Source organism: Mytilus galloprovincialis, chromosome 6, assembly GCF_965363235.1.
Source record: "Mytilus galloprovincialis chromosome 6, xbMytGall1.hap1.1, whole genome shotgun sequence".
Lineage (NCBI taxonomy): Eukaryota > Metazoa > Mollusca > Bivalvia > Mytilida > Mytilidae > Mytilus > Mytilus galloprovincialis.
In genome coordinates, this window is record NC_134843.1 from 88,525,436 (window position 1) to 88,537,811 (window position 12,376).

A 12,376-nucleotide genomic window follows, 5' to 3' on the forward strand; every position below is an offset into this window, starting at 1 on the left:
AAATTGAAAGGGAGCTTACATCAATAGATATAAACAATTCACCAAAGTTTCATGGACATTGGTGAAAGCTTTTTTGCGTTATTGTCCGAAGTGTTGAAAATCCTCCTTTTTTTTATGAATAAAGCCCCATAAATCCAAAACTTAAAATCTAAAATTTATAAAAATTGAAAGGGAGCTTACATCAATAGATATAAACAATTCACCAAAGTTTCATGGACATTGGTGAAAGCCTTTTTGAGTTATTGTCCGAAGTGTTGAAAATCCCCCTTTTTTTTATGATTAAAGCCCCATAAATCATTGTAAATCCAAAACTTAAAATCTGAAATTTATAAAAATTGAAAGGGAGCTTACATCAATAGATATAAACAATTCACCAAAGTTTCATGGACATTGGTGAAAGCCTTTTTGAGTTATTGTCCGAAGTGTTGAAAATCCCCTCTTTTTTATGAATAAAGCCCCATAAATCCAAAACTTAAAATCTGAAATTAAAAAAAAACGAAAGGGAGCTTACGTCAATAGATATAAACAATTCACTTAAGTTTCATGGAAATTGGTGAAAGTGTTTTTGAGTTATTGTCCGAAGTGTGGACGACGGACGGACGGACGGACAGACGGACGGACGGACAGACGGACGGACGGACAGACGGACAACGGTATACCATAATACGTCCCGTCTAAAAGACGACGGGCGTATAAAAAAAGTTATCAAGTATTTGTATATTAAACAACACATTTCCCTATATTTGACAATAGCTTTGGAATAACATAACAGAAAATCCATAAAAGGTATACAGACTTTCAGTCTATCAACATTTGTAAAAAGGGGAAAGTGAATGGTTCCTGGCATACTTTTAGTTATTGCATTATGTAAAAATTCCATATTTTTTTTATGATTGAAGACCTTTTTCTGTGAAACAAAAAATACATATTGACACTCAGACATGACTGGGTGTATCTAATATAAAAAAAAAGTTTTTATTACTACAATTCCCCAACAATAAGCTGTTAAAGGCTGACTAACATATGATTATTTATTATAACAATGTTCTCAACTTATTTATTAGCCATGTATCTATCATGTCTTTTTTTTAAAAATAAATCAGAATTATGCAAATGTTTCGTCAGGGTTTAAAAAGACAGAACACACAAATTTGACATGGAAGAACTGAATATCTTGCATCACAATCTTCTAATGTTCTCAAAACTGAATAAATCAACTAGTGTTTGCATGTTTTCAGTTCATGGCCAAACAATTTGATATTTATATTAGATAAGTCTATATATATTGAGAACCTTTAAAGTAAATAAAACATTTAACTGTCCTTGATAACTGTCCTGGACAGAGGACTTGGGTTAAACTAGGACACACATTCCACAATAAACCATCAAGACAGCATCTTCTCAAGATTAAAATTGAGAACAAATTATCCAACTAAATATTAATTTCAGATATAAACATTCTCAAATAAAACAAAGTTTAACCCTAAAATCTTTTTCTTCAAATTGTGTAGATTTTGTTATACTTAACTATTAACACAAATATTAGTGAAGAATTTGAGTCTACCTTCTTTGAAGGATAATAATAAAACTTCCAGAAAGACCTTACCAAATTCTTTCTTGCAAATGTACAATTCCAGCTACATTTCATCAATACTCATTAAAACTGACCTTTCAATCCCATATGGTCATTATGACCCACAGAGATCAAAGTATTAATATGGAATCCATACAGTTACCTAATGGGTCACTTTCACTGACAATACAGCTTCAATGTTCTGAATCCCAAAGGAGTCTTTATTAATACTACAGAACAAACAGATTAACCTTATCTGTTCTGATGTCTATGTTAGACAGTCTCTTAGAGATTTCTCTAATATCATAACATAAATTTCATGCATTATTCAAATGATAACTTTCAAATCCATGCATGATATACTGATTGTATCAAAATTGATAATCAGCCTTTAAAATTACTGTAAACCAACTTATTTTCACCTATGCCTTATTTCACATAAAACACTTACTAGCCAATTTGAATTTTTGTGATTCCCAAATTTACTTTTATGTAGCAAAGTAAGGAAAAATCCAAGTTTTACATTTTCGCAACAATTTATATTTGTGATATTTTTTACTTGCAAGTCACAAAAATTAGTTGGTTTAGAGTAAGCTAAAAACTGCAGTGCCGGATCCAGCCATTTAAAAAAGGGACTAAGGAGGGGTTCCAACTATATGTTCCCATTCAAATGCATTGGTCGGCAAAAAAAAGGGGGGTTTCAACCCACGGAACCCCCCCCCCCTTGGATCCGCCAATGAACTGATGGAAAATGTATTCTCATGTTTACCTTCTTTGGTTGTTAATAAAATGTGGAATCATTCAAACTCCAAAAACGTTTTTCTACCCTCAGGCATAGATGATTGACCTTAGTTAGATTTGGCACACTTTGGGAGTACTTCGGTTTTCAACACTCATGCAATATTATCTTTTATTGGACAAAGTTTCTGAGAGACAACATGACATCTGATGGAACTCCAACTCTTTAGTCAGACTTAATTCAATCAATCTATAAAACAGTCATAGATCAATCAAAGATGTACATACTTTTTCCTACAAGCATAGAACACCTGACGTCTGACAAGATACAGCCGAAGACCATCTTCATCATAAATTTCTGCACAGCAGCTGTCTTTATCATCGTTACAGATAAATATTTATTTTTATATAATCATTACTGGTGCTTCCTGTGAGCTGGTTATGTTCCTAAATTAATGACAAATCATAAAGCGGTACCACACTCCTGCACCCACCATCTTGAGGAGTTTAGATAAACATTTTATTTTCTTCCCCAGCAGGTCCCAACCTCTGATCTTTGTAAATCATATTGTTTATCTATAAATATCTATGTTTCATTCATAAAATCTATGAATCAACTTGGATTGATTTTTTTACTGATAAAAAAGTAAGCTTATTCATAAAATGAATGCTTGTTTTCAGGTCAGTGTAAAAATATTACATCAAATCTTCTATAGAAGCAATAATTAAAGGATGAGTTCATAAAGTGTCTTGAGATAACTTACTCATACAATCTTTCAGACTGATAGATATATAGTATTTACATTTATTTTTCACTGTTACAAAATAATCAAAACAGTAGCTAAAGGATTTATCCGAATTCAAAAATTCTTATATCTCAATTTCTGACAGTCAAACTTTGAAAAGAGAGCAACTTGAGAGAGAGAAAATAAATAAACAAAACATGAAAGACAAATTTATTATCTTTAAATCCTGATATAAGCACAAATTGAAAACTAAAACAAAAATTAAATGGAAAACATAAAGATACGTTATTGAAATATATTGTACAAATTGTTTATCCTTAACAAAAAACATCTGACTACTTTTGTCATCATAAGAAGCAGTCTAAAGTAATTAATTTGCAAGCTACTGAAGTACCTACACACCATATGGCTGGGCCCCAGGGGCGAGGATTTTAATAAGAAGTACATCTTAAGGTGTTAAATGTATTACACACCACAGACAAAGTAATTAAATAATATTTATCATATGGGGGATCACTTGGATAAATATTAAATAAGATGCCTTTCAAATTTGTTTTTCATCTCTTCACACATTTCTGGAGCTTAGCTATAAAAGGTACTGTGCCCAGTGGGTTTGCAGGAGGTGTCAAAACTGTAGACAAACAAAGTATTTTCTATAATGCTCCAAATATGTATCGACTTCTGACATTCAATATTTTCAATCTAAAAAAACATAAATGGGTTAGGTCAAATAGCCATATGTTTAATATTATGTGCATCTAGCACACAAAACTGGTACCACTATAAATATTGCAGTATTAGCTTTAGTTTAAATGGAAATTGTATGCTGTCTAATATGTAAAATCCAAATAGTGTGAAATTTTAGAAAAGTTGATGAGTAAAAGAAAATTATGACAAATGTACCCTTGTCTTGTAAATTTGATCTTTGTAGAATATCTAAATCAGAGCCAAGAAAATTAAAATTGTCCAAATATGTCTGCCTCTGGAAATTAAAAGAATAAACTCTTTTGAATAAAACTCTTCTTAAGTCAAAGAAGCACCATTTTGTATACACTCAGAAAAGCCTGATGCTTATCATTTTGAACTAATTTCCTTATAAATGGCTTATTATAATAGCTAAAGATAAAACAGTTCAAGATATTCATACTTAATAATGTTCAGTGATTCTACTATTATACAGATAAACATCTCAAAGCTATATCCTTGCATAAAACAGACTCAAAAGCCTAATGAAACAGCCATTTATTTCTTCAAATGAATGAAAAAATATATTTAGTGCTAATTGTTTTCAATTTGCCTTGTTTCTATTGCCAGTGATTTAGTAGATAACTATCTGGAGGGATCTAGAGATGGAAATCAACCATAAAAACAGATACAAGACATGACTCTATATACATCATCAGATGGTTAGCCAATCAAACGCACCATTAATGAAGAGACAGTTTGTGCCAAAAACCCTACAATATTCATCATCAAATAGAATGGAAATCAAGTGCACCATATCTCAACAAGTATTCATACATATTCTTTCAAACCAACATCAACGTTTTGAGGGATAGAGCAAAAGGTTCACTAGTAAAGTGTCTATCAGTTTTCAAGAAAACTGCTTAGTAAGCACAAATGACCAGAACTAACCATCTATCTTATCAGCTGATATTCCCACATTATGAAACTTGGATGAAAATGGCAGATTATCAAATATACTTTTTGTGTCATCATAATATTAATCTCCACAAATTACTACCCAGCGTTGTTATATCAACTGACAACTAACTTCTTAAGACAGACTTCAAAAATTTAAATTATATCCATCAAAGTAGAAAAAAAGACATGTATATAAATCCGCACCTTTATATCCAAATATCATATTAGTCAAAACAACACTATGTAGTGTGCATGAATACATTAGGACAACTAGAGGTCAAGATATAGTTTGCAACATTAGACAATTGATTAAATTAGAGGTCTAGCTCTAAATTGTCCTAAGGTTTAGTCTGTATTCTTTCTTTTTCTTCATATGCACTAAACCTTAGCCTGTAAATAGGTCTTACTTCTTTGGTAGTTTTTGTTACTTTTAAAGACGCCACTGAAGGCTAAATTGTTTATGCAACAGTTCAATTAAAATTTTAATCAGAAACAAAACAAACGATACAAAATATTTTGATCAAAGATCTAACAACATTATCTTTTAAAGAAATCTTATCTCAGGTGCAAAGTCTGAGCAAAAGGGTTTATTTCGTAACTTTTACAGCTCATTACCCCAATACAAATGTATCAGAAAGATCTCAAACCAACCGCAAAAACATATTTATAATCAGCTAGTCTGTTTAAAGTTCATTCACAGAAAATTCAAAGCCAATGATAAAACACTGTCACAGAAAAAAGAAAACTTTGTCACATTCCATTGTTTTTAAAGAATAGCCCATGGTGAAAAGATTATCATGTCAGTCACCCAGAGACACACACTAGCGATAATCAGAGCGTTTAATTCTAATACTAAGGACATTTTAATGTTAACATAGCAAATTTTATGCTTAAAAAAGATGTGGATACAAACAATACAACTGCTGGTACTTCAAAAAAGTAAATTCTTCATTTAAGATATGGTTATATCTAATCTGTGTTTAACCTGGCTTCTATTGTACTCAAAATTTGTACTATTGTATGCGATATATTGATGAGACCTTTGTTCTGTGTGAGGTTTATTATATATGTCTGTAAGTCCTTAAGTTACTGTGACTTTATTGTTCTGGTTTGGAAAGCAGCCACAAGTGCCTTTAATTAACTTGAGTAGAAAACAATAAGGTATATAGATACATCTTGTCATGTTAATGTCGGAAGAGTTCAGACAAAATACTGTCATCCAAATGCAATGATTCACCAGATAATGTGTACAACAATGTTTACATCTGCTCAAAGAATATTTCTTAAGGCCTGTGACTCATTTCTTTCTTTCATTTAATAATTCTTGGTCTCAAAACTGTTTAAACCTCTTTGAAAATACATGATAAATTAATCGTAAAAATAGAATTTTATTCGATTTTTAGAATGAGGTGATAAGTGTTCAATCCTCTCAATTATTTTATAATGCCTGTAAGAATTACAAACAAAGTTTTTTATAAGTTAAGAAACTCATTGTGTAGTTTCAAACTTATTCTTAAGAGGGGGACAACAATTATAGAAAATAAATATTTCAATATCATGTTCAAATGTTATATATTATTTGTTTGTTTACGTATGATCCTATGTCAACTCTACGTCACACAATTGTTGATACATTGGTCACTCTCAAGTGCACTTGTCACAAACAAACTAAATGCCCCTTGGTCAAGTAAGACCTAATAAAATATTGATCTTCGTTAATTATCTTTTTATTGACCCCAAAATCAAAAGTTAATTGGTTCAATAAGTAAATGTACACAGGTATGTTTGTCCAGGTGAGAAACAGTGGTAGTAAATACACACGATACCGATGTTAAGTGACGTAAAAATTTAGTTTGGAAGTATAAATCATTTCATGTCACCTCAAGACATAAGTTATTTACATAGGTAAAGGTAAACCACCTATCTATCTTGAGTAGCCAGAACTTATAGCCTTGCCGAAACTTATAAAATATCCCCCACTAGTAGGCCACTACTATTGTCCCTTTAACTCGGTCAGGTCAATACCACCAGGGTAATACCACGGGTGTCTGGAAACTTAAGAGTCTGCAAAAGGGTAACGAACACCTAAGTGCTTCTATATTTAGGTTCATGTTTAGAAATTCAATCTTTTTGACATCTTTTCATGCATATTAAAATTCACTATGACATTTCAATGTTACACGAATCATGCATCGATAAATGTATTACGTAAAGAGTGACACCTTTCCTATAGTGGTAAACCAAGATGTGCCTTTGTGAGCACTTAACTTAGCAAGGGTTTGGTTTTCAAATGAATCAGTCTATTTTGTATAAATTATGTCTGCTCATAACTGATAAGAATTTATTTTTAATGCTTTAAAATTTTGATAACTGTTAGAAAAAGATAAATTTATCACACCTAACAACCAACATCCTATCTGACTTTTCAGTCTTAAAATATAGAACATCTTTTCAGCTTCCTAAGTTACAGCATAGCCCACAATATTAAACACGCTTTATTGAGGACTTCAGTATGAAATCTCTATTGGTGTGCGTTAAAATAAGCTACTCCTTGATAAAGAAATATTCATATAAAGTTAATTTTCCTTAATGGGTTTGCTAGTTTGCATACAAATATGTAAGCTGTGGTTTTTGGGTCCATGATGGCATCACCAGAGAAGATTTTTGGATAAGCACTTTATGTAACATATTTTGTAATGGAAATAGACAACTTTAAAAGAAATGGGACCAAATATCTTAAAAGCCAAGAGTTCAGATGATTGATATATCATTTGTTTCAAATCCTGAAGTAAAAAATGTTAAGTATTTTAACGATGTGCAAGTACTTTCAGAAATTGCCATGTCATAACACCATGCTGTGCATAGTACAAGGACATTAAAGGCAAGTTAGATTAGTTAGTATAAAGCCGCCACAAAAATACCAAAAATATTTTCTGATACTTTTTACCTTACAAATAATCTTTTTCACTCATTATAAGTACTGTTAAAACAAGTTTGGCGAGATGAAATGTATATTAATCTTCATAAATTGATTATAGCAGATTACGGCAGATTATAAAATATTCATAATGAACCTAATCATTATCAAAGCTTAAGTACGTTATTAATCAGGTGTTATTGAAACAAGGTCATGTGATTATGTCACAAATAACATTCAAAATTCTCTTTCAAGACAGCCTTGAAATTTGTAAGTTAAACGATAATACATTTGTACCAGAAAGACTATGATAGTTCAGTGTCTAGCAAGGTCATGTCTACAGTGTCTAGTATGGTCATGTCTAATGATCATGGTTTGAAAAATATGTGAAAAAACGCCTTACTTAATTACTGGTATATAGAAATGTTTACAAAAATGTATTACATACAATTTTAACACTATACTTTGGTTAACACCCTACACTTATTAATGCTAACAAGGTGTTACAATATTAATACTACAGAAAATTGTTTTTTGAAGCATACATGTATATATTTTAAGCAACTAAAGGCTGGCATAGCACCCAGAAAGGATGGTTATTATGCAAAATTATGTGTTCATGATCAAAAGCTTCATGAAAAACTGTTATTTTCCCAGATTCTATGCCAGTTCAATATTTTGGTTTTTTGTTTTGTTCAAAACTGTTTTTAGATTGAGGAGTATCAAAGAAAATTTACATGTTTTATATTACCTAGGTAAACTTGGTACTATTTTGTTTACTAATCTTGTCTCTAATATGACTACATGTAGAAGGAAACGAGGTCATATTTCATTTTCATAGTATTTTGGCTCACCTTAAATTTCTCACCAATTATAGAGGTAGCTTTAAATTATATATACCAGAGAATATATCAGTAATTATGTAACTAGATACATAATGACCACAGAAGAAATTACCTAAGACTGAGCAATTTTTCCAAATATACCTCAGTTCATAAAATAAAATCACCATTTCCAATAATATTCCTAGGTCAGTTCACTGATATGCTCTTTTAAATATATAACTCTTTTATTCTTTTTTTAAACCAAAAATGTTTTTCTAAACCAGAGTTTAATATTGCGAATGTGAAAATTTCCCCCTGCCTATCATTGTAATATTTATGAACATGTACTTAACTTGTCTGTCCCCATATTTATCACAAATACCAAAAAAATATTATGAAAATCTTGTCACCAAAAGAGTGAAAAGATGTTTGATTAAATAGCGATTACCAACCTGCATGTTGACAGTCTCTCCTTGTTGAAGAATTTGACTTGGACTATGAGATCTGCACCTGTCCTTCATATTATAACATAATATAACGAACAAATTCAAATTTTCCACACTGTCACTTCAAATATTTTGATTTGTTTATATTGTAATGTTTATTTTATCCAGGTATTTAACCCAAATTATATCCAGTATAGAAGTATGGAAGAAAATTCTCAAATCAAATCACTTTCAGAACATTGCACTAAACATTAAATCATAACAAATTCATGTTAATAATTAGTTTCAAAAGTCAAATAATTAATAATCCACAATTAAAATCCATTTCACGGAGAAAAAATTTGACCACCTCCTCTTCCCAATATCATATAAATATAAGTGATCGTATTGCACTGTCTACCTTAGTTAAAGAGCCAACAAAATAATTTAACATGTGAGTGACTAACAACACAGATCTATAAATAGAACAGCCTACACATACACTGTACTATACAACACTTAACATTTCATATTAATGATCGATAGAAATTAAAATCTTTAAAATAGGAGAAAAAAATTGAAGTACAAACAAATTGACTTAAATAAGTAGATCATAGTCTAGATTTGCCGAGGAATTTCATCACATTTCCTCCCCCTTAAATTCATTTTCCTTTAATAATAAACCAGCTTGAGTTCACCTTGGTGTTCACAGTCCTGACAATAGCGACTCCTGACTCCTTCATTTAGTTTGCAGGGGCAGGGGCAGGGCACTATAAATCGTCTTTCTAGATATATTTTCAATATTATAAAACATATGATTGATTGATAAAATGTCTTGTGTGAGAACACTGATTCAATGTCTATACTATCACATGTATTTTCCTCTTTGTTTTTAAGAAAACATTATATTCTAAACAAATGTAAAAAGTCATTTTCTAGCAATAAAATAAACTATTTCAATATTTGAATGATTAATTATTTATAAGATACAAAATGTGTTGTATGATATTTGAATGAATGACCAGATGTTCTTCATGTAGGAAATGTCAATTTTAATGTTAAAAAAGAGACAATCTATAGATTTATAACAAGGTTTCATTTATGATTGGGATATTACAAAGTTAGTGCAGTTTTACAAACCTAAAGTTAATTTTATCAGCCCAACTAAAGACTATAAATTTGGAAAACCAAACCAAAATATGTAACTACATAAGAAGAAATGTTTCAAATGAGTATATGTATAAAAAGATTTATCAAAACCTATTTGCAGGAGAATGTTTTAACTAAGTTTGCATTGTTTTTTCTCAGAACTAACAAATTTATGGACTCATAATTAATCTTAAAGAATGCATATATGTTGTAAGATAGATATTTGTTTTTTTAAACAAATACAACATGTACACATGTCTACCACATTTCCTGTTAGAGTTGCAGAGGCAATATCAAATCTGCACAAAACTTTGAAAGCACAACTGATTATATGTGACCTGACTTCCATGATGTGACACAGACGTTCTTTCATGTTTCTCATGTACATGAAATAACAGGGAATAACCGAATTTCCTGGTAGATACCAAATGAATAAGATCTTAGATCATAATAACATACATTATAATCTTAAAACTATCAATTAAACTATTTTCAGACAAATCAAGGCACATAAATCTTGAACTGTATTTAAACAGGCAGTACACTTCACCTGCATTTAATAGTAGGTAATTATAACAATATTAATGATTCTAAGAAATGAGGTCAAGAGAAAAGATAAGTAATCATACTAAACAAGCTTGTCATAAAAACACTATTTGTTTCCAAATTTCACCAGATACAGGCCACATTCCACAATGCAATACATTTCAATGGTATTCATACATGTACATGCAATAATCCCAGACCTACAAAACTGTCACAATTTGTGGGGAATATTCCAACAGATTTGTAGACAACACAAACAAGGCAACATACAAATATATCTTCAAGAAAACAAAAGCGTGAAAAAGGTGAGAAGATATCAAAGGAGCAACCAAAATCTGTAAGTCAAAGAAAAGCAGACAACACCATCATTAAAAGACAAACACTACATGGAGAACCAATTCAAACCCATAAATATCATAAAGTCAGCTCAGGTTTTTCAAAAATTCAGTGATTCAAAATTCCTGTTCCACCAATGGCATCCATCTTGTTGCTCGTCAAGTAAAACTTTGGTGACAAGTTTCATTCTGTGATGTCACAGTTAAGGAAAAGAGAAGATTTTGACTACAAGTGAAGAATGTCTGTGATCTTATGTTATATACCAATAGATATTTCCTGGCGGTCACCCAAAGCATGGTGGCATCCATAAAACTTTAGGAAGGTGAATATGCAAGTATAGCTGGAAAGACTGTTGTATTTCAGAGGTGGAAAGAGAGAAGGATAAACACATGTTAAGTGGAAGGAAGAAAAGGTTAAATAAATGTTAAAGTTTTAGAGCAGTCTCTTGGGATTGTTTAATCCGCACTTACATTGTATTTAAAGTATTTACAACTTTATAGTTTAATCTATATTTATGGCTTTCCAAACATTTTGTTATAGGTGTACCTTAGATGATGATTATTTTAGGAATCGATTATTTTAGGAATCATGTGTAAATGTCTTGGTCATGAAAAACCATATCATACAGATTTTATAAGTTGTAAGCATACAAGTAAGTGGACTAGAGTCACTTGGGTCACTATTTTCAGATCCAATTATGATTTGACAGAAGTTAAAATACACTGTCATCACATGTTCAAAAGTAAATAACTTGTGGTTAAAATTTTTATGTGAAACTATCTATTAAGATAAAAAAGATAAAAGTTTAACATTCAATAAAATTCTTTCTATGGGTGTATTTACAGTTGAGTTCAAAGTTTACATTTCATTCTTGTAAATATTTGTTTTCCTCCTTACTGAGACCAATTGTACTTGTGTTGTATATTTGTATAGAACATATTGAAGCTATGTTTTCAAAGTTAAATATAAAATGTCTATAAAAAACGACTTGTTAACAACATGAACATTTTTGTTATTAGAAAAAGTCATGTTAATAAGTTAAGGTACATTTTAAAAGATCAATGTACAAGAATAACATGATCCAATTTGTATTTTAGTCCTAATTGTTAAGTTTAAAGCCGGTTTTGTTTAGTTTCAATCATTTTTGTTGTTGTTATTTAGGTTCATTTTTGGGGTGTTTTTTTTCTTTCTTTTTTTTTGAGTTGGGGGGGGGGGGATCGGGATTGACCATGTACAAAATACATGAGTTCAGTATGAATTCATGCACGTGACATTCCCAACCAAAGTCGAGTAAAATCATAGAGATCCAAGTTTTATAGTCAAGTTTAGAGAATTGTTCATCCCTACAATATTTGTAAACAGCAAAGTCACATCAGGACATGTAAAAGACACAAGAAACTAAAGTACAACTTGACCAGTAGCAAAACACTGTAGTAAAACAAACATGTTTACTAGAGAGTTAAATTACAGGAAGTGTA

The 12,376-nt window shown here is 30.8% G+C and overlaps 2 protein-coding genes across 4 annotated transcripts in view; both read right to left on the reverse strand.

Moving 5' to 3' along the window:
• The window catches only part of LOC143080620 (breast cancer anti-estrogen resistance protein 1-like), a 46,242-nt gene that overhangs the window by 23,841 nt on the left and 10,025 nt on the right, over positions 1–12,376 (reverse strand). The window contains exon 1 of one of the 3 annotated variants that reach the window (XM_076256544.1): positions 8,895–9,316. The exons of the other annotated variants lie outside the window; for them this stretch is intronic. Within the exon in view, the coding sequence (XP_076112659.1) occupies positions 8,895–8,963 (69 nt within the window). The 5' untranslated portion in view covers positions 8,964–9,316. Of the gene's footprint in view, positions 1–8,894; positions 9,317–12,376 lie in introns of those variants that run through there. 3 annotated transcript variants of the gene reach the window in all.
• The window catches only part of LOC143080621 (peptide methionine sulfoxide reductase-like), a 74,658-nt gene continuing 71,134 nt past the window's right edge, over positions 8,853–12,376 (reverse strand). The window contains exon 6 of the mRNA XM_076256550.1: positions 8,853–8,863. The gene's annotated coding sequence lies outside the window, so the exon portion shown is untranslated. The remainder of the gene's footprint in view (positions 8,864–12,376) is intronic.